General features: G+C 43.2%; 1 protein-coding gene across 3 annotated transcripts; it reads left to right on the forward strand.

The window, feature by feature from the left end:
* The first annotated feature begins 445 nt into the window (after positions 1–445).
* On the forward strand, positions 446–10,653 carry C6H14orf180 (chromosome 6 C14orf180 homolog). Of its 3 annotated transcripts, none has more exons than XM_058807480.1 (4): positions 446–550; positions 4,183–4,309; positions 6,040–6,066; positions 8,777–10,653. In XM_058807480.1, the coding sequence occupies exons 1-4, from the start codon at positions 533–535 to the stop codon at positions 8,977–8,979; spliced, it is 375 nt and encodes a 124-aa protein (XP_058663463.1). In that variant the 5' UTR covers positions 446–532; the 3' UTR covers positions 8,980–10,653. The 3 variants fall into 3 exon arrangements, with proteins under 3 accessions (XP_058663463.1, XP_058663461.1, XP_058663462.1); XM_058807478.1 differs by lacking the exon at positions 446–550 and adding an exon at positions 1,687–1,910; XM_058807479.1 differs by lacking the exon at positions 446–550 and adding an exon at positions 1,687–1,910 and having other exon boundaries at positions 8,780–10,653.
* The last annotated feature ends 8,571 nt before the right edge of the window (positions 10,654–19,224 follow it).

Consider the following 19,224-nt stretch of genomic DNA (forward strand, 5'->3'; position numbering starts at 1 on the left):
CCTTTGAACAAAGTCAGGTTCAGTGAAGAAGACATGAACAAAGTTTTTTATTCAGATGTAAAAGCTGGCAAATGCATTGCCCCACTCTGCGGAATAAGAGGCTGCACAAGACCTTTTTATGTGCCTTGCTGGGTGACACTAATAAAATAAATGAGACAATTCCCATGGACAAAGCCAAAGCTAGATGATTACTAGACTTTGACTTCCCTAACCCCACCTTCATCAGTTTTGCTGGCCAAAGCAGGCAGGTAAATTCCTTCTTACATGAATTAGTAGTAGGTGATTATCACAACAGGAGGAAGGAGGAGCCAGAGAAGCCAGGGACCATGGTTTGACAGGTTTTGCCACCTTTCTGTCTAGGATCTACTATGAACAAAATTTAAAAGACTGTCTTTTCCCCACCAAAAGATTTCCTGAAATAACTTCTGTGGAACACTTGCAGGACACAGCAGAGAGGGGATTTTGGAAGCATTTCACAAGGCCTGCAGCTGTGAGCTGGTTTCAGCATGAGGAAAAGCCCTCCATCACCCCAATGCACAGGAAAGAGAAGGTAAGGTAACTTTCTTCAGGGGACTTTTTAATATGGTGCATTCAGTGGAGAGCCCTAGACCAGCAAAATCTATTCCTTTCCACGTGGATGCTGATGTCATCAAGGACAGGCTTGAGGACAGTGCACCCATGCAGAGGCTGAGCTGCAGGAGGGCAGCAAGTCCTGAGGGGTTTGCTGACCCCACAGCAGCCTCAGAAACCACCTCTGCTGCTCTGGCCCAGTTTTCTCTGGAGGAGGATCCCAACTCTTTCCATCTACTCACCCATTCCCCAAATCCCTGAAAGGAAGTGAGTAAGTAGTAAAACCCACAGAGCAGCTGTGCCCTCTGGTTACCAGTGCCAGTATGAGCATCTTGCCACCCTCTCTGCCCCGCAGAGCAAGGGCCAGCCTCAACATGACATGGAAATAGCCATCCAACCACCTGCTATAAAACCAAACCATGTCCATTACACATGGCACTGCAAATAAATAGCTCCAGGAAAAGAACAAAATAAAAACACAAGGTTGTGCTTGCAGGGACAACAAACCAGTATATATCAGCAATCATGGCAGGTATTTCTAACTAGAAATTGTATATTTGATGATGCCCAGCCTTCAGTATTTGACAAGGGACTGTTAAAGTCTCTTGAACAGTAAATCACCTCTCTTTCTATCAATAATCTTATTATAATATGAGTAGAAATGTCAAATGTTTAAATCCCACTTTATTACTATAATAATGGATTTAATTTGTAAAACATATAAAGTGAGGCCATAATTGTTCTGGAGGGAGATATCTGTCTTCCCACTACATTTGTATAATTTGCTGGTGACTTTACCCACATCTTTTGAACAGAAGAAGGATTAAAAGCAATCCCACTTGCAAGGTTTTTGTGATTGGTAATGGATTCTGGAAAGGAATCCAACATAATCACAGAAATGCAGCAATTGCTATTAAAAAACCACCCCCAATTCACATTCCGGCAGAACAAACACGTAGGTGTTTATCTGTGACTTGCTCCATTCAGGCCCTCTCCCGCTGCCAGAGCAGCCCTGCTTCCAGCTGCACAGCCAGTGTTATCACTGGGCGCTATTTTTGGCTCCTGAGTACATCTCATCCTTCCCACGCCAGCCCTGGTACAAAGGACACAAACTCTTCTTCCCCCTCCTCATCCTCCTCTCCGCTCCCATCTGCACGGTGTCACTGCTGGCTCCATCCCCCTGCTCAGGGGGCTCCTGAAGCTTTTCCCTGCTCCCTCTCTTTCTGGGCAAGAGGCTTTCCATCCAAATCTTCATGTGGGAGGCTTCATGTTGGCATCCAGAGTACATGTCCCAAGTATGTCCAGCCTCACTTCCTGATCCTAGTGCCAAAGAGCTGCAGGTAAGTCATCTTCTCATAGGGGATGAGGTCCCTGTGTGCAGTGCTTACAGCTTGTTACAGATGGGTTGTTTTTAGGGTCATAAAATTGCCCAGCTATCACTTTGGTAGGTTTCTAACTCTTGTCACAATATGCTAACATCAGATTTCTGTCTGAGGGGGCAGTGTTCTGTTCATTCTGACAATGCGTAGCTTTGATTTCTGTAAGATATTAAAGTAGTGAATATCATGAAATCACTTCCTTTTTAAGGTCTGCCTTGGCTAGGTACTATCCAACCAGCCAGCTGTTTCATGTTTTTCTCTTCTGATGTGCTGTCACTGCTAAGTGTTTGGAAAAGCTCATATGGGCAACAGCTGCACTTGGAGTTATAAATTTCTTCAAATACAAGATTCAGTTTCCTTGGTCGTGCCACAGGAGAAGCCCTTATAGCTATAACCACCCCCAGCCTGAGCTAGGCTGTGTCTCCCTAAACCTGCTTCATTTTACACAGAATAATCAAATATTCATTATGTGAGTAATGTGTGTGTGTGGCTGTTGCAGAGGGATTGGGGTGTTCACCTGGCAGATGAGAGACCCTGTTCCCAGTGACCGCTCCAATGAATATTTAAGTATCACATATTAAGTATTCATTGGAGCAAGGATAGGAGGAGGCTTCTGCCACCCCCAAGGGAGCACCAAAACACGAGGCTGTAAAGTCATTCTTTCTTTCTTTCTTTAGCTCAATGAATATTTAATTATTCAAGGCCAAACAAGACAGCTCCAGTGGCAGAGACTGAGATTCCCTGCTCCCATGTGTGCACCATAACCCTGATGATGAAGGCGTGTATATAGACATAGCTTTGTATTTCTTTGGACTCAGAAAGAAGTGAAATCCAGGTTTCCCATAACCTGAATGGAGCTTCCAGATTCTTAGCTGCTGAATGAAAAACACAGAGCTCCAACACACACTGTCCCCAGTCATGAGACAGAGGTGATATGACCCCTGGATCAGAGAAATCATCCTTATCAGTGATGAGGTTGGATTCATTAATCGCTCAGGAGAAGGGATCAAAGACATTCCTCACCCTATGGCAGCTCCTGCTAGCTATGCAATATGTCTTTTGAGGTTATCCAGAATGTGATGTGTAAGAAAATCTATTTATCCCCTTTACTCTGGGGTCTGACACCCCCAAATTGCAGTCACTGGGACCTAATCCTGCTCCTGCAGCCCAAGGAGTGGGTGTGTGAAATGGTGAGCATGGGGAAAGCATCCAACAAGAAGGAAAGGAAATGGCATTTGGGTCAAAAAAAGGATAAAAGTAGATAATTGAGGAGTAGAAAGATTAAAGCAAGGAGAAGAATTGAAGTAAGGAGCATGCATTCACTGAGTGGGGGAACAAACTACAAAGTGGGGGAAAAGGGAGCAGAGAGAAATCCAGAGGAAATAATAACCTTTATCTAGCAGAGGAACAGAGGGGAGAGATGGAAAGGGCTAGAGAAGATTACTTCAGTCTTAAAATAAAATGTTAAGAATCTCTAGCCCTCACTTTGAAAAGCAGAAAATTTGCCATCTGCTCTCTACTGCCAGAGGACAGCGGGTGTCTGAATCAAGGTTCTTTGGATTCACTTTGGGCAGTTGACTGTGGGAGCACTCCCATGCAGAACAGTGAGTTATTAATGTTATTGCAGCTCTGTTTATTGTAATTTCAAAGAATCCACAGCATTATGATTCTGTTGTCAAAGACTAAATGTGGTTTCCAAGCAAAAACCAGAGCAACATCATAATTGTTATATTGAAATGCAAATAAATTACCTTCTTGTACCCATCAGGAGTGTCCAAACCCAAGTCAGCACAGTCCCAGGTGTTGAAATTGTAATGCTGCATTCTGAGTGGAACTGCTTAGCTCAGAACATTTCAAAGGTGCTCCAAATGATATGGTTCATATATTTCATATCACATTTATGTTCTTCTAAGAACAGCCCAAGGCTATTGAGCAGCCACCTTCAGCAAATATTTGTTACAATTTAGAGAAATCTTTTCTGAACATTTTGCTGTCCATTGCTTTACCTATACTTTTCCCTGAGAATACAGCTTTAAGTACTGCAGATCTATGGCAACGTAGGAATATCCCTTTTGTTTGGCTGTAAATATGACAGTGGTCTGTCCAAGAAGAGGTGTTACACATCATGTCCTTCAAGGGACACAGTAACACATCCACCAAAGATCAAAACTTCACCCAAATGCTTCACCCTGTTTGGATGGTGACATGTTTTGTGTTTTGATCAACTCTTTAGGCAGATGACAGCAGCTCTCCTCCTTCCATACTGAGGAAAAGGCCACCTGTGGACCCAGCTGTGGGGGAGAAGCGGAGAGCAGAGCGCAGGGTTCGGTTTCGTGAGCCAGAAGAAGTCATTGAACATGGTATGCTCAAGCTATCAGGAATTTTGGCATGACCTTTCCAGCTTTTAACATCCAGCCTGTCTGTCCACATCAGCTTCCCCCTGTGATAATTTGTGATTTTCAGCTCAGCACAGAGCAGAGGATGGATGATGTTTGCTCTGTGCTTTGCAGAACTGCATCTGGTCCATTTGCCTGCCTGCCCTGGGATGGACAGACTCCTGCCTCACCCTCAGCTGCTGTCACAGTGACTCCTGAGCCAGCCCCCACAGGGGTCATTGTGCACTCTGGGCCTGGCTGGGCCCCAGGGCTTCCCCAGAACAATGTTTCCACTCAGACCAAATTTAAACATAATTATGTCACTGTGTATAATGAGGATGCCGCAGAATACAGCAGCAGAGGTCTGAGCCTAGCAGCCAGGATGTAATAATTTCTGCCAACAGAGGCAACCAAGGACTGACACAGCTAACAAAACCTTTCATTCATGAGCCAAAATATTGCAATTAGGTCAGCTGGGAGGGACCTTCAGCAGAGGTCTGGCACAAGGATCCAGTTTACACCTCTGCACGTGCTGTATGCCATACCAAATAATAATTGGTGTTACCTTCTGACTTTCCCAAACCCATCCAGCCAAGAAAATTGTATTTATTGGTAGAGAACTAAAATTATATGGGTTTGATATGTCAGTTGGTTAAAACACAGGTGGCAGAATGGTAAAATTTCTGTCAGCCACCTGTTTGGACTGCTGCAGCTTCTGAAAATAAAGCTTGGCATCTGCTGTGTCTATAAACAGAACTCTCATTTGTTTGGCAATGCATTGTTTGGGATGCCTCCTGATGCATGAAGGGGAAGCTGTTTCTTGATGAGCTTGTTGACATGGCCTGGGCTTTCCCATCAAAATTGAGCTCCTGGAGAGACTCAGTGAGTCAGCCTTAAATTCCTCAAAGCTCATCTGAGTGCTCAAGAGCAGGATTCTGATGGGAATAATAACTCCCTCAGCTCTGTGCCAGAGTCCATGCCCCACATCAGCACTGGGAATCCTGCAGTCAGTCCAGGGGACCAGGCTGGTGTCCCCCTGGCTCTGAGTTCAGCAAAGCCACGCTGCAGCTCATGCAGGGAGCTGTGAGCATGGAGAAAACTCTGAGACTCCTTTTCATGGAGACATGAGAAATGTTCCAACCCATAATTAGCATTCTGTGTTGCAAACAGTCTGTGATTGAGATTGTTTGCTGTTTGTCCACACAATATTACTCACATTAAGGCTGGTAAAATGAAGGTTTCTGGCACCACTGAAATTTTTCCATTTCCAATGCAGGACTTTTCATCCTGGATTGTGTCTGGGCCTGGCTGCCAAGCAGACACATTTCCAGGATATTGTTGATGAAAGTTAGCCTGACAGTGCTTTCTTAACTTTCATTCTTTCAGCCTGCTGGTCTAAGTCCTTTCCTTTCTAGGAATTATGTAGAATAGGGAGGGGTTTTAGCAGAGCTGTTTCGTGACCTCTCTGCAACAGCAGCAATCCTGCCTCTGAATTCTCTCACACAATAATTTTTCCTCACTTTCCTGAAGTGCATCTGCATATTTGCATGGATTGGGTAGGTGCTCACCCAGAGCCAAAAGTGTTGTAAGAGGTTGCCCAGCATCTCCAAGGTGGCAGCAATTTCAGATACACTGCTTTGTCCTGGCTTTTCTTGTTCACCCGCTCCCAAGAGACCTTTCCAGGCAAGTAAAAACATTTTCATTTTGTTTTCCAGTAATTTCCTGCTGTGACTACGTAGTGGGTAAGTTGAATTTTTCACATTATAACTGTGAGCCATCCATAGCATTAACCTGAGTTTGCTTTTGCAGCTGGTGGGATGCACTGTGCAAATACACCCTCCATATGCACAGCAGTTTGTGCTGTCAGTGGTTGCTGCTTTTTCTTCTCAGCATAAGCAGCACAAGGTGCTGATGAGGTCTGGTGCAATTTTAAACAAGACATCTAGTAAGACAAATAGTGGAAACAAAAATTAAATCCCTGAAGCTATTTTTAATTTAAATATAATTAATATATTTTATGGCATTCGAATAGGTGCAGGTTTCTCACTAAGATATGCAGGAAAAGCACCCCAAGCTAAACAATAGCTCTCCCTGCTGAGTTTTGTATGAGGGGAAGAGACAATTCATTTATATGCTAACAGCAGGGTAGAAATAATAAAAATAATCGGGTTTTGAGGCCTGGCAGCCTCACAGACCCCCAAGATGAGTGTATGTGGATATTCTGATGATGGTGATAACTTCTAGAGGGCCTGGGCAACATGTAGGCAGTGAAGGGGAGAGGGGCACCTATACACATGTATATATACATGCACAGAGCTGTACTTTTGGGAGGACAAAAATCCTCTCAGGGAGATGTCCCCATATCCCTCAGCTTTTGCTCTTGTCCAGAAATGGGGGCTGTGTGTTCATGACAATGGTGGCATCATCTAGGGTTGTTATTGGGCTGGAATCAGGGTTCTACAGCCAGAAAGGGCCTGGGGGAAAGCAAATATCAAATATTCTTCAGGGCACGGCAGAAATGTGTACCCAAAGCAGGAACTGAAACAAAATCTCCCATATTCAGGTCCAGTGCTCCTCTCAGATGAGTTGCCATGAGACTGGGCACAGGTCTGTGCTCTTCCAACAAGCAATTTAACTAATAAATTTAAGCATTAAATTTCTAATTGTAATCCAGAAAAGCAAATTTGATTTTCAACACCTAAATGTAGTGATGGGCTGAAGCTGTTGTGAGCTTAACTCATCACAATTTTGCAAGTGGAATTATCCTTCTGCATTATTTTCTTCCGTTCATAGATAGAACATATTTCATGACTGAGAGGATATATGGAAAACCCAATTTTACATTTGAGATTGCCCAGAAATCTCACATGGAAAGTAACTTTTAAAAAGTTGAAACAGGTTACAAGCAATTCATATGAAACGGTTGACGTGAAAAGCTGTTCAGCTTCCACAGGAAGGTTTCCCTGCTCCCACATGTGCTCATCAACCAAGCCCCACATTGGAAAAGGCAGGTGGGGCACCCAGTCAGGAGCTGCAGCCTGTGGTGTGGGAAATCTCACAAAGGGAAACACCAATTCCCAACTCACAAATCTCTGCAAATCCAGAAAGTGGTGAGCAATTCCCTGGCTAAACACCTTCATATCAACCCTGCATAGAATAATGCCAAATAAACAAATTTATAAAATCTGAAGCCTGCACATGGATAATTTGAAAACAGAAAGAAGGGCTAAATTCAAATGAATAAATTACTTGCTGCAAATAATTCACTCAGGTCTATTATGGGGCATTGATTTGGTTTCTGGTTAGCTATAAAATGACTGCCTATTAACATTTTACCTTTTCCCCATACACTTTTTGATACATTATTATGTGTTTCTGGCTTGGTTTTATGACTTTTACCTTCCTCTCTGTACATCTGTGTGACAGTTTAATTGACTGGTGTGTATTCCAGGGCTCGGAGTGGAAGCTAATTTAAATATGTTACAGCTAATGTTGGCCCTTTACCCATAATAATACACTCCACATTTTTATCTCCTTATTGATTATGTGCATATGGCAAGAAAATAGCTGCACACTATGGGTTTTATTCAGGCATGAATTTGGCTTTATACTGCATGTTTAATACTCTAAGTGCTTTATGAAATAGCGCCGAGTGTGCAATGGCCATGCAGTCAGACCGAGCAGCCAGGGCTGAATCAAAACTGGGTCCCCAAGGCCCAGGATGCATACACAGGCAAGGGCTGGGACACAGCAGTCAGCAGGTTGAATGCAGCCCTCTGGTTTCCACATGTGTGCTGTGCCCAACCTTTAAACATGTTTGAAAAATATTTTGAAGGCAGGAAAAATCTTCACAGCATCCTCTTGCTGAAGAGGAAGTGCAGAGGATGTTGTGGTGTAATTAGCACACATAGCACTCAAACACAGTGGTTCAAACTGCCAGAGCTTTCTGAACATGCCTCTTGGTTAATGGAGCCACGTTTGGGTTCTTCCCAGAATTAGCAGGAGTCCCAAACAAGCTGACTTACCAGGGAAAAGGACAGAAATCTATAGCTTCTCTCTTTTATGGGGCATTTGTGAACATTAAATAATTAGACCAAGTAGCTTCATATTCTCCTATTCAACTTAACATTTAGGGTAAAGGTATAAAAATAATTGCTGTAGGGGAAGTTGAGATCATGCATTAGCTATGCTAATCCTGTTCTTATTGTACATAATTAAACTCTCTAAATGCTCCATTAGATGATATCTTTCATACTCACCACCTTCCATGAGGAGGTGTGACTCACTATCACTTAACTGGTGCCTAGAGAAGTGCTCACCACCAGAGCCCTCTGTACCCTGCTGCTGCCACAAAACTGGGACAAAGGCATCAGCAGGGGATCAAATTTGGGAAGCATTTAAGATGGCACTAAAATAATGCTGCTTCCTTTTTTTCTTCTCATCACCATTCAGCAGATGACAGGACATCATCTGGATTGCCTGTGCTCCTGTGGCTCTTGTTTTGTGCACTGCTGATCCTTGCTGTGAGTCTCTACTACGCCAGCATGAAGCAGGATGTCACAGTCCTGGAGGAATTTCAATCCCGACTTGTCATCTTCTTTCTGCACATAAGACACATTGCTCAGAGGTGCTGGACTTGGTTTCTGAGGCAGTAGCAGCATCCTGCAGCCTGGCACTGCTGAGAAACATCAATGCAAAGCTCCCAGCCTACTGCAGCCACGTGCAAGGAACACATGAGCATCCACCTCAAAGAGCAAGGAAATCAGCCCTGCTGTGCACCATCCAGCAAACACTTGTTCTCCTTTTTCCTTCTTTGTTGTTTTTCTTTGTTTCACATCAATGAACATTCATACTAATGCCTTGAGGTCCCACCAAGCTCGTGCTCCATCCACCCTGAACAGCAAACAAGTATCTGGATTTGGTTACCCAGAGTTTATAAGCTGCTGATATGAGGAGCAAAAGCAGAAAGAGGAATAAATTGATCTGTGTCGGCAGCAGCAAACTCAGACGAAAATTCTTCTGGGTCAAGACTTTAGATACCAAACCATCTTTCTCCTCAAGTCTCCAAAGAATTACTCTGCAAAGATTAAAATAAAGCTGAGCCATTGCACAGACACTGCTCTGGTGGCCAAAGGCTTGGCAAGCTGCTATATTTATACACCTGAAATGATTATTAGTAAAATCCCAGCAAATGGCTTTCTTGTTTCCTTTCACGCATTTTATTCATCCGCGGGCAAAAGCTGGTTCTTAATGCTTCACTTGACTCCCAGGTCTTGAAAAGAATGTGGAAACTCATTTAAACAGAAAATAGTTTATTTGCCTAACATAATAAATAGCAGCATTGAAACCCAGGTTAATCACAACAGCAGTTTTAATCCTCTGGGTTTGATTCAGTTCATAAACCCCACAGGGTGACATGCAAGATTTATGACAGTGCTTGTATTCAGACAGAGGCTATGCCTGAGTATCCAAGGCCTTATGTCATGATAATATGGACTGCTTATGAAGGTTTTGGATGCACAGTTCCTTTATCATTGTCCCACCATACTATGCATTTCTCTGGAAGGAATCCTTTTAATGGAGATCATGTGAAACGCTGCTCTGGGTATCTGAGAGGAGAACAAATGACTGCAAGTTCATGAGCTTCAAAGAACCAGCTCGACCAGCTTTTAGATTTTAGATTCTGCTCAGCTAGCACCTGATGTGTGCTTGGGGTTATTTTGTATGGTGAGATTGACATCAGAACCTGTAAGTAAAAGAAAAAGGGAAAAAAAAGTGTAGGCAGGGAACACTGCAGAGAAGATGAAGAGATGTCTGCAAGACCTTGGCTTATATTCCCCCTGCCATTGCAACCATCAAAAAGAAAAAATGGTGCTTTATTTCTAGGTTTTGTTTTTTTTTTAACTGAGGGCCATACATCTGCCCCAGCCACCTTCTCCCAAGCAGTCCAAGAACTTTAACAAAGAGAGGATAAACAGGAGCACAACCTGCAACCTCCTCTCAGGAGCAGAGGGGGCAGCAGCTTGATTGAAACAAGTCAGAAAAATTGCAGCCAAGACAGAAAGAAAGAAATGCCTTCAGTGACTGCTCTCCTGCCCCTCCTAAGCCGTCAAAGCCCCAGGCAGGCATTGGGCACAGCTGGCCTGGGAAGCAGGGATTGCTCTGGCCAGGGAAGCAGAGGGTGCTGCAGGAGGAGCAGGGCTTGGCTCATGGGCTGTGTGCAGATCACTCAGGTACCCCAGCTCAAAGGGTGAATCCCACCCCTGCCTCCCTCCCTTCTACCCTGCCTCAGCCCTGCTGTTTAGGTAATAAAGAAGAATGGTTCTAAACCTGTGTGCTGGTGAATCTCTGGGGAAAAGGTTTTGATTGGTACCTGCATGGGGCAGGGGGGTGATTTCGACTTCTGTTTGCATTTTTGGAATATTTGTGATCTTTTTAATGTCCAGGTTGAAACTCTTTGGCAAATCAGTGGTGTTTCTTTCTGGGTCTGGGCTGACTCCTCTTAGGACTGTGAGGGAAAACATGGAGGTGGTGTGAGGACCATCCATGTGCTCACCTTCCTGCACAGCTCCCCAGCGCATGGAGAGAGGACCACATTTACACTGAGCCTGCTATAAAAGGAAAATGTCCACATTCTTCCTGTTGGAGCACAATTTGTTGGTGGGAGGGAGAACTGCTATCACATCTGGGCTGTCAGGGATATTCAGCAGAGGAACAGCTATTTTTGGCTTTTGTGTTGGCTCTGTTTGGGACGGTTTTGGGCATGGGAAAAGGCAGCACTCAAGTTATCTTGAGACCACTGCTGAGGTCTCACCATGGCTTTACAAGGTCTCCTGGGTCAGGATTGTTTACTGTGCTCAGCCAGATACTTGGCAGGCAGCAGAAAGCCAAACTAAAATTGCCTTGAAGCCAGAAGGTTTGAAAAAAATGAAGGCTAAAACCTGTTTCTGGCAGAGCAGTGGCATCCTGTAGGTGAAGAAACTGAAGTTAAGAAAGCCACTGCATGTGGGAGTGAATGAAGTGGGTCAATAACATGACTGAGAATTGGAGAAAAAAATTCCATTCCTGGGCCTGCATTTCTTTACTGCTGCACAACTTCACTGTGGACTTACCTCTTTTATTTCCTTCTCACACTGAAGCTCTTTTTCCATTCATCCATACTGTATAAACACACATAACCCCCTTTCCCTCTCTGCACCTTCATTCTTTGGCCATCACAGCTTTATCCTCACCACTGTGAGCTGGATGTGATATCTCCTTATTCTTGTTAAACAATGGGTTTTTTTGGGTATGACACCTTTGGGAGTTTGGCTCTCTAAAGTTAAATAAAATTATCTGTGTTGGGTAATAATCCCCTTGCTGGCCATGCTGGGCAATATTTGCCTTCAGCACAACTCCTGAGAATTTCCCAATAGAGGGTAAAAAAGAGAGAGAGTTCATAATTTATTGCAAAAGGCGGAGATGCTCACCTGAATTCACACTGGAGCCACCCTGGTGAATTGCTTCAGAAGTCAAAAGTGCTGCAGCCAACCAGCTCTGGGCAATTGTATAATGAATGCAATTGCACTGTAAATATATGAATTGTAAACGGCTGTGTTTTAGATAGAAAGGGCTGAAAGAGGGAGTGATGTAGGACAGGACCTGTGGTGCAGTTTTTGAAGCAGACAGTGGTAGAGGCATTCCCAGGAGCAGTGTCAGGGTGGCAGTAGACAAAAAAAGGCCAGGGAAGGGCAGCAGGTCTGTGCATGACAATGGACTAATTGCAGTCCCTAGGGGTAGAAGTGCTGCTTAAATCCCCTGTTGCAGAGATATGTAACTAACATACAGCAGAAACAAGCAGACCACAGCAGAAGAAGGGTAAGTGTTGTTTTGACAGTGTTCAGCACATTCCTGCAGTGTGAATGGATGGAGGGCAGCTGCCAACACCCTCTCCAGGCACATCGACAGCACCTGATTGCAGCAGCAGCAGGATCCATACCCACAGGATCAGAGGAGACAGAAAAAGACACAGGGAGATGACACTGGATGGTTTTGCATTAACCTTTTGATGCACTCAGCATTAGCACCAGTGAAAGGCAGTCCCAAAGATTGCCTCAAGTCCCCTTCCTTCCTTTCATCTCTCCAACTCTGATAGTCTGGAAATGAGCCCACAGCAGCAATTGTAATTGTCATTTCTGCCTTTTGTCACTTAGAAACAAGCAGAAGAGCTGGCAACTTGTGACTATAAATGAGAGTTACCAACTGCCCTCAAGGAATAACTCAGGAACCTCTAAGATAATAGTGTGGACTCATTTCTTGTTAATTCTTTGCTCCAAGATAGCTGTTGGGAACCTTTATGCCCACCTCTGAAGAGAAAGACTGATGCTACATGAAGGAAATTAACCAGCTGGCATTTGGAAAAATGGCCTGACCATGCAGCCTGTGGTCTCCCCTTACATTTGGTAACAAACCAGCTGCGTGTTGACACAGGACCATTTTCTCCTTGTCTCCAATGGCATTAGGGTGAACTGCTGGAAGAGGATCCAAAAGGGCTCAGGCAGCTGAGGATGGTTGGACGTACCCTTAACTACACAAGTTGTGGCATGGAGAGGCTGGGGAATGACTACAAAGACTCTACCACTGACTTTGAGAACATTTTTTTAATCTTATATTGTAACAATTTAAACTCACCTTCAAAGAACAGGCACAGAAACAATGAATTTTCAAATAATTTATTTTTATATTTCACCAAATCATAAAAAGCCGATGCACTGTTCAGCAAAAAGCATCAATATATAAAACACATTAACTCATCATCAGTAATGCTGGAGAGTACCACATACACTGAACCCAGCCCAGCTCCTACTAAAGCCACAGGAAACTCAGTGACTGCACTAGCAGAAGGATTGGATTCAGTATTTTTCTTTGCTGGGTGTTTACAAAGGGCTGTATTAAAATGCTAGTAAAAAGCTTCCCTTTTGAGACTGTATCAAAACAATAATAAACCTCACTCCCTTTCTGGTTTTGTCAAACACATGCAATTAAAGCAGTCATTACACTGCAAAACACCATACAAATAGAGATAATATTCAAAACAGGCCAGGCTCTACCCTCAGCTTCTGTGAACTGGTGTAGCTGCTCACAGGATAATCTATGTACACTGGTGAGGGATCTGCTCCTCAACTGCTTTCAGTGGTTAAACAAATTATGAAAAAGTGTTCTGTTTTCTCCCCAAATACCCACTGTAGGAACTTCTTAAGCAGCATTAAAAAAAAAAATTTAAACATTTAAAATTGGATCATCTAGACTCTTACAAAGCTTTTCCCAGGTGGCTGTAAGAGACAGGAGCTCTTGAGTTCATACATGAGAGGACACATATTTCAGAGAGGCTGAAATGCTTTCAGGCTCTGAACTGACTTACAAGCAAGAAAGATCTGCTTCAGATCTTTGCAGGTGGAACACACAAAACCTTTTAAAATTTTAAAACCTTTTAAAATTATGGGAGCTAATGAGCTGTCCTCACAAATGCCAACTCTACAGAGATTTGGGAATCGTCAGTGCTTCCCTGGGCAAATCAAGAGCTGCACTGGACAAAGGGCAGCAGGGTATCTGGATCTGCTTTCCTCCAAACCTGGTGGCAATGTCAGCACCTTCACACCAGATACCTGCACAGCTGGCACAGCTGGCTCTCTCCAGAAGCTGACTTAAGGTCAGCACATGCTTCAAGAGGATGCTCTGCAGTTTGTGAGGCCACACAGGCAGGTAGGGGCTGAGCAGGCCAAGCAGAGGCTGAAACAAGTGTCAAAACCACTCCCTCCTGTCACAGCCCAAAAGCTGAAATCCCTCACAGGAAATGCACTGTTCAGACTGATGCCACTGTCCTGTCATACCTCTGTTAGGAAGGGATGTGAGAGACAAGACCCAATCAGCTTGATAGCAATAAAATCCTCTCTGAAGTTTGCAGAAATGTTTTTGAAGATTAAAGGATGCAGAGGGAGGAAAGTTCAGTGGAACTGTTGGGGTGTTTTGTTATTTTTGTTTTGGTTATAAACATTCAAAAACCTCTCTGGAGTGTACTTCAGATCACCATATATTGATTCCTCAGTTGTGTAGCTTGGGCTGTTTTAATTAGAGTGTGTTTGACCAGAGTTGCTCTGATGCCATCAGTGTGCACTGGCTGTAGACCCCAGTGGAGTGGTGCCCCCCAGAAGGATTCTGTTGAGTACAAAACTTCTCAGCACCCCAGAGCAAAGGGGCTGCCTGCTGCTCTCAAAGAATGGGGTTTAATAAGGAGGCTGCCAGAAGCTTATGAAGGCAAATGCTGGACCCTGTTTCAACAACCATGGCTAAAAGTGTTGCAGCAGCCTAGAAAATAGAATGGATTCACTGATGCAACCCAGATCCTGTGTGTTCCAGGAAGATGTGCTGTGTTTCAGACACAGACTGCTGGATTTCAGTGTTAATTGGGAGAAATAATTCTCTCTGCTGCAGGAGAGATGGGGTGAAGAGGTCTGGACTGTGTAATGTGGGATACCATGACAGTTTTCAAACAGTTTTTTTATGGTTTAACATAGCACTCATTTAATTCCACCAGGTTCCTGGAGAGACTGGTGGCACCAGCCTTGGAAACCTCCCAAGGCAACACATCACCCAAATCAGGTCTGGCTTTTGTAAAGGGAAGGGTTCAGTGGCACAGTCCAGAGAGGGTGAATGAGAACAGGGAAAATCCTTGACTACTTTTCTTAATTTTTTGACAAAATTTTCCATAGACACTGTGATTTTTCTCACATTCATAAATACACTTCAGAGTCTGTATCCACAGTGGAGTCAAATTTGCCCAAATCTAGGGGAAAACAAGGAGAAAATAAGGAGAGATAAAGAGTAGTTTAGTCTCAGGACAGTTTACCCACTTGTGTGAGAAATCATCCAAGATGCCAACAGTACTTACAAATCATCATTCTCACCTCCTGGCAGATTGGCTCAACCCTCACTTTACAACACAGTCGAGTAGCAAGGGGGAACAAAACCTTCTCATATTGGGCTTCCACCACATACAAATAATTCCAGCTATTTCAGTGAGCAGCTCTTGCTTCCAAGTAGTTTATCTCCTTGATAAACACCAGAGCCAGCACTTTAAATAATTGTTATTTAGGAATTTCAATCCAAGTAGAAGAGCTCCAGCAGGAGGATTCAAGGGGGATCAAGGATAACCTTTCATGTCTAACAAATTGCTGTTGATGTCTTTTTATTTTGGTGAGAAAAAAATAAATTAAAAAATCCCAAACTAAAATTATATCATTATTTGACCAATGCAAAGTGCTATTCACAAGCACTTCTCTGGTACTTATGCCTGGTTTTTAGCAATGAGGATTTTACAGCAAGCTAATAAGCATGAAATCCTAAATCCTTTAGCTGTCTATGGAAATAGGATTTAAACTCTCACATGGATTCAGGGTTTTTTTTTCTTTTTTTTTCAAGCAGTTTCAGTAGCTGTGAGAGGTAGAGACCTTTAAGCACTGGGGTGCATACATTCACATTAATTTATGTTTACAATAGCAGTTCAATTACACTCTTTGGCATGGAAAAAAAAAAAAAAAAAACTAAAGAGAAAGCATGGCTATGCTAATACTCTTCCCAACAACAGGATGCAAAGACATTATTCATAAAGTGCCTGCACTGAAATAAAGCAGTATTTACAATATCTTAAGTAAATTCTAGTTCTAACCTCCTGTTTGTTCAGAAACAAAGATAGTTTTTCTGAGAGAGTGCAGTTCCCTTCTACATCAAGAGAGCATCAAAGTCCTGTTTTCTGTGCAGTTCTTAACTTCATAAATCACAGAGTTGAATTTTGTCATTTAAAAAACCAAACATTTAGGTGCATGTATGTGAGTACTAAAATACAACTCAGGATAGTTTTCCTCCTTCTTATGGAGGACAAAAATAGAAATATGTAATTCAAGGCACTAGTGCCATGGACAGAAATAGTTTGAAAACAATTTCTGTGCTTAAGGAGTTACATGAGCATTTTGTCACTGCAGGTAAAGCCTTCCTCTTTTCCCAGATTGCCTAACCAGAAGGAAAGGATATTTGTGGTCTCCTAAGCAAAGATTCCAAGAGATAAAAATGGGCTCTTTCCATCAGCAAAGGAAATGGTCTGAGGCACAGATTTAGGATCTGGACACAGCCAGGATGCTCATTCACTCAAGGATACTCAGGCCATTGATACAGAAAAAAAACCAAAATTTTGCCATAATCCAGATTGGTTTTTCACAAGGTACTGACAGTCTTTCCAGTATAAATTACTGCCTGAATTTTTGCTAAAGTTATAATTTAAATGGTAAAAGTGATTTTACATACAATATGTTTGAGAAGGCTTTGAAAAAGGGAGATGACAAAACCCACATATACCCAATACCAGGTTTGTGTGCAACATGACTGTAAAGTGTCAGCTCCTCTTCCTTGCAACTCTGCTTCCATCCTGAACACTACACAGGTTAAATCAGCAATGTTCCATGCTGATTGGAGGAGTGAAGGCCTTGAAGGGAAATCTGACTTTGTTCCCACCTGGACTAATTTAGACTAGCAGCAGGATGTTATTCAGATAAAAGGGAAGAATTAAAACACCTGCAAACCTGCATTAGAAACTCATCTCAGCCTTTGGCAGGTTATGCATTGGCCAGTGCTTTCCTACTCTGCCCACATCAATTCCACCTCTGGGTATCATAATAACTATTGTCATTTTTTTCATTGTCATTGCTGAGTAAAGTCCCAGTGCTGAGTAAAAGGAAATGTAGAAATTTAAGGCATTCTAACAACTAGTCCAGCCAAAGCTGCTTGTTCAGAGAAGAACTTGTACCCACATCACAGAAGAGCAGTGGAACTGGCATTTATCTGTGTACATTGTACACACACAGAGAATGCTTTCATGACAAGGTCTGTACACTCAATCATCCATCACTGGTTTTTATAACACCTCCTTTTTTAAGGGGCCATAGAATCACTGCTATAGTACAAATGTGTCCTGCAGTTTTTACAGTAAATCATCATGCTCTTATTTTTGTGATTCCCACTGAAATTTCCCAGCTCAAAGATGCCTCATGAGTCAGTGGTATAAGATGTTTTGAGCATGAATGCACTCATGAGGAAGTTCTGTTCCAAAAGATGGCTCCAATTGTTTCTCCATTATAAAAAATAATAAGAAACAGCATTAGTCTAAAAGCTCAGATGATACTTGTTAGCTCAGATTCTCCCAGCCCAATGAGGACTGTTGGCAGGGAAATGGTGGGGAATTTAACCACAGATGGTAGCCAGAAAATTTATTTGGTACAACAGAGTAATAGTGTGGCAACAGCCCAGTGCCTTGGAAAGGCCACAAAGCTTTTTCCCCTTGCACCATGTGACAATAAATAAATAAATACAGTATAAGTACCATACAGTGTTCTAGTTCTTTGAATACAACTCTTGCTAGAGCGTTCCCTGCCTTTGGACATGGCAAATTAAAGGTATTGAAATGTCACAGAAATGCAAAATTTGATTCAGCCCCACGATATGCTGGCTGGCAATGGGTAACTAAAATCAGGCGTCAGAAATGTGCAAAAGAGAGAAGTGCATGAGAGAGAGCACAGGTAGGTATGGATGTGTGCATAAATTATACCACAGGTAGGTATGGATGTGTGCATAAATTATACCACAGGTAGGTATGTGTGTGTGCATAAATTACACCACAATTCTTACACATTTCCAGCTTGGCACCACCAGCTTGGCCTGAGTGCCTAAGCTTTAGGAGAAGAGGTTGCAGAAAAATTAGTGCAAATAAAAAAACACCAAGTGTGTCCAAAAACTGGGAGTTGCAGGATACCCTTCCTCCCTTTGGGTCAGCCTTCTCACTACATGCTCGGCCTTCTGACTCACACAGGTGCTTCCATCAAAAACAGTTCTGCTTTTAAGCATCACTGATCTTGTCAGGAGATACCAGCTCTGGTGAAGGCAGGGAAGCTGTGAAAACCAGACTGGTATGGGAAAGCTGTGAAAAACAGCCCCATTCACATGGGACTCATAGGAGAGCTTCAGCCTCTTTCCATTTTGCATGGCAACTCCAAACCCAGGACCAGCATTTGCTGTTCTTCAGGGAAGTGGAAAGGAGGAAAAAGACCTTGGGACAGGAGAGGTAGAAGAGAGCACGAGCTCCAGACAGCCTCACCCACAAGCAGCATCCTCTCTTTCAGAAGCAAAGTTTGGGCCTTGGTACCTCAGAGCAAGAACCACAAGAAGACACCTGTTATCTTCTGTCTCATGGTTCTTCAAACCCTCAGGAAACACCAGGAACAGTGGTCTCAACCCACCCCTCACTTCAGCCTAAGTCTGATTTTGCATATTCATAAAATATGTTATACAAAGCAGCATCATGGTTCCACACAAGGAGTAAGGCAAGCACTGAGGTAATTTGTGGCAAGAGACATCACTGCTGAGTGAAAGTGAGACTGCCTTTCACAGCTGGAAAAACTGGGGCAACTGGGGAAACTGGGAAAACAGGCTAACTTGCAAGACCCAAGCTCTTCTTCAGGGTATGAAGAAGAACATTCCCTGGCAAGGGACTCAGGTGCTTGCAAGAGTGTATCTCCTACTAGAGACAGAGTAATTTAGGTTGAAAAAGACCTCTAGGATCATCCAGTCAAACCATTAACCTGGCACTGCAAAGGCCAGCACTAAACCATGTCGCTCAGTACCACATCCACCTTTCCTTTAAATACACCCAGGGATGGCGACTCCACCACTTCCCTGGGCAGCCTGTTCCAGTGCTTGACAACCCTTTCAGTGAAGAGACTTTTCTTAATATCCAAATTATTAGACAAAATGAATTTTTAAAAAGGCACTCTGACAGTCCTGATATCCGAATTTTAAACTGGCAATAATTAACTTGA

The sequence above is a fragment of the Ammospiza caudacuta genome, chromosome 6, assembly GCF_027887145.1.
Source record: "Ammospiza caudacuta isolate bAmmCau1 chromosome 6, bAmmCau1.pri, whole genome shotgun sequence".
Lineage (NCBI taxonomy): Eukaryota > Metazoa > Chordata > Aves > Passeriformes > Passerellidae > Ammospiza > Ammospiza caudacuta.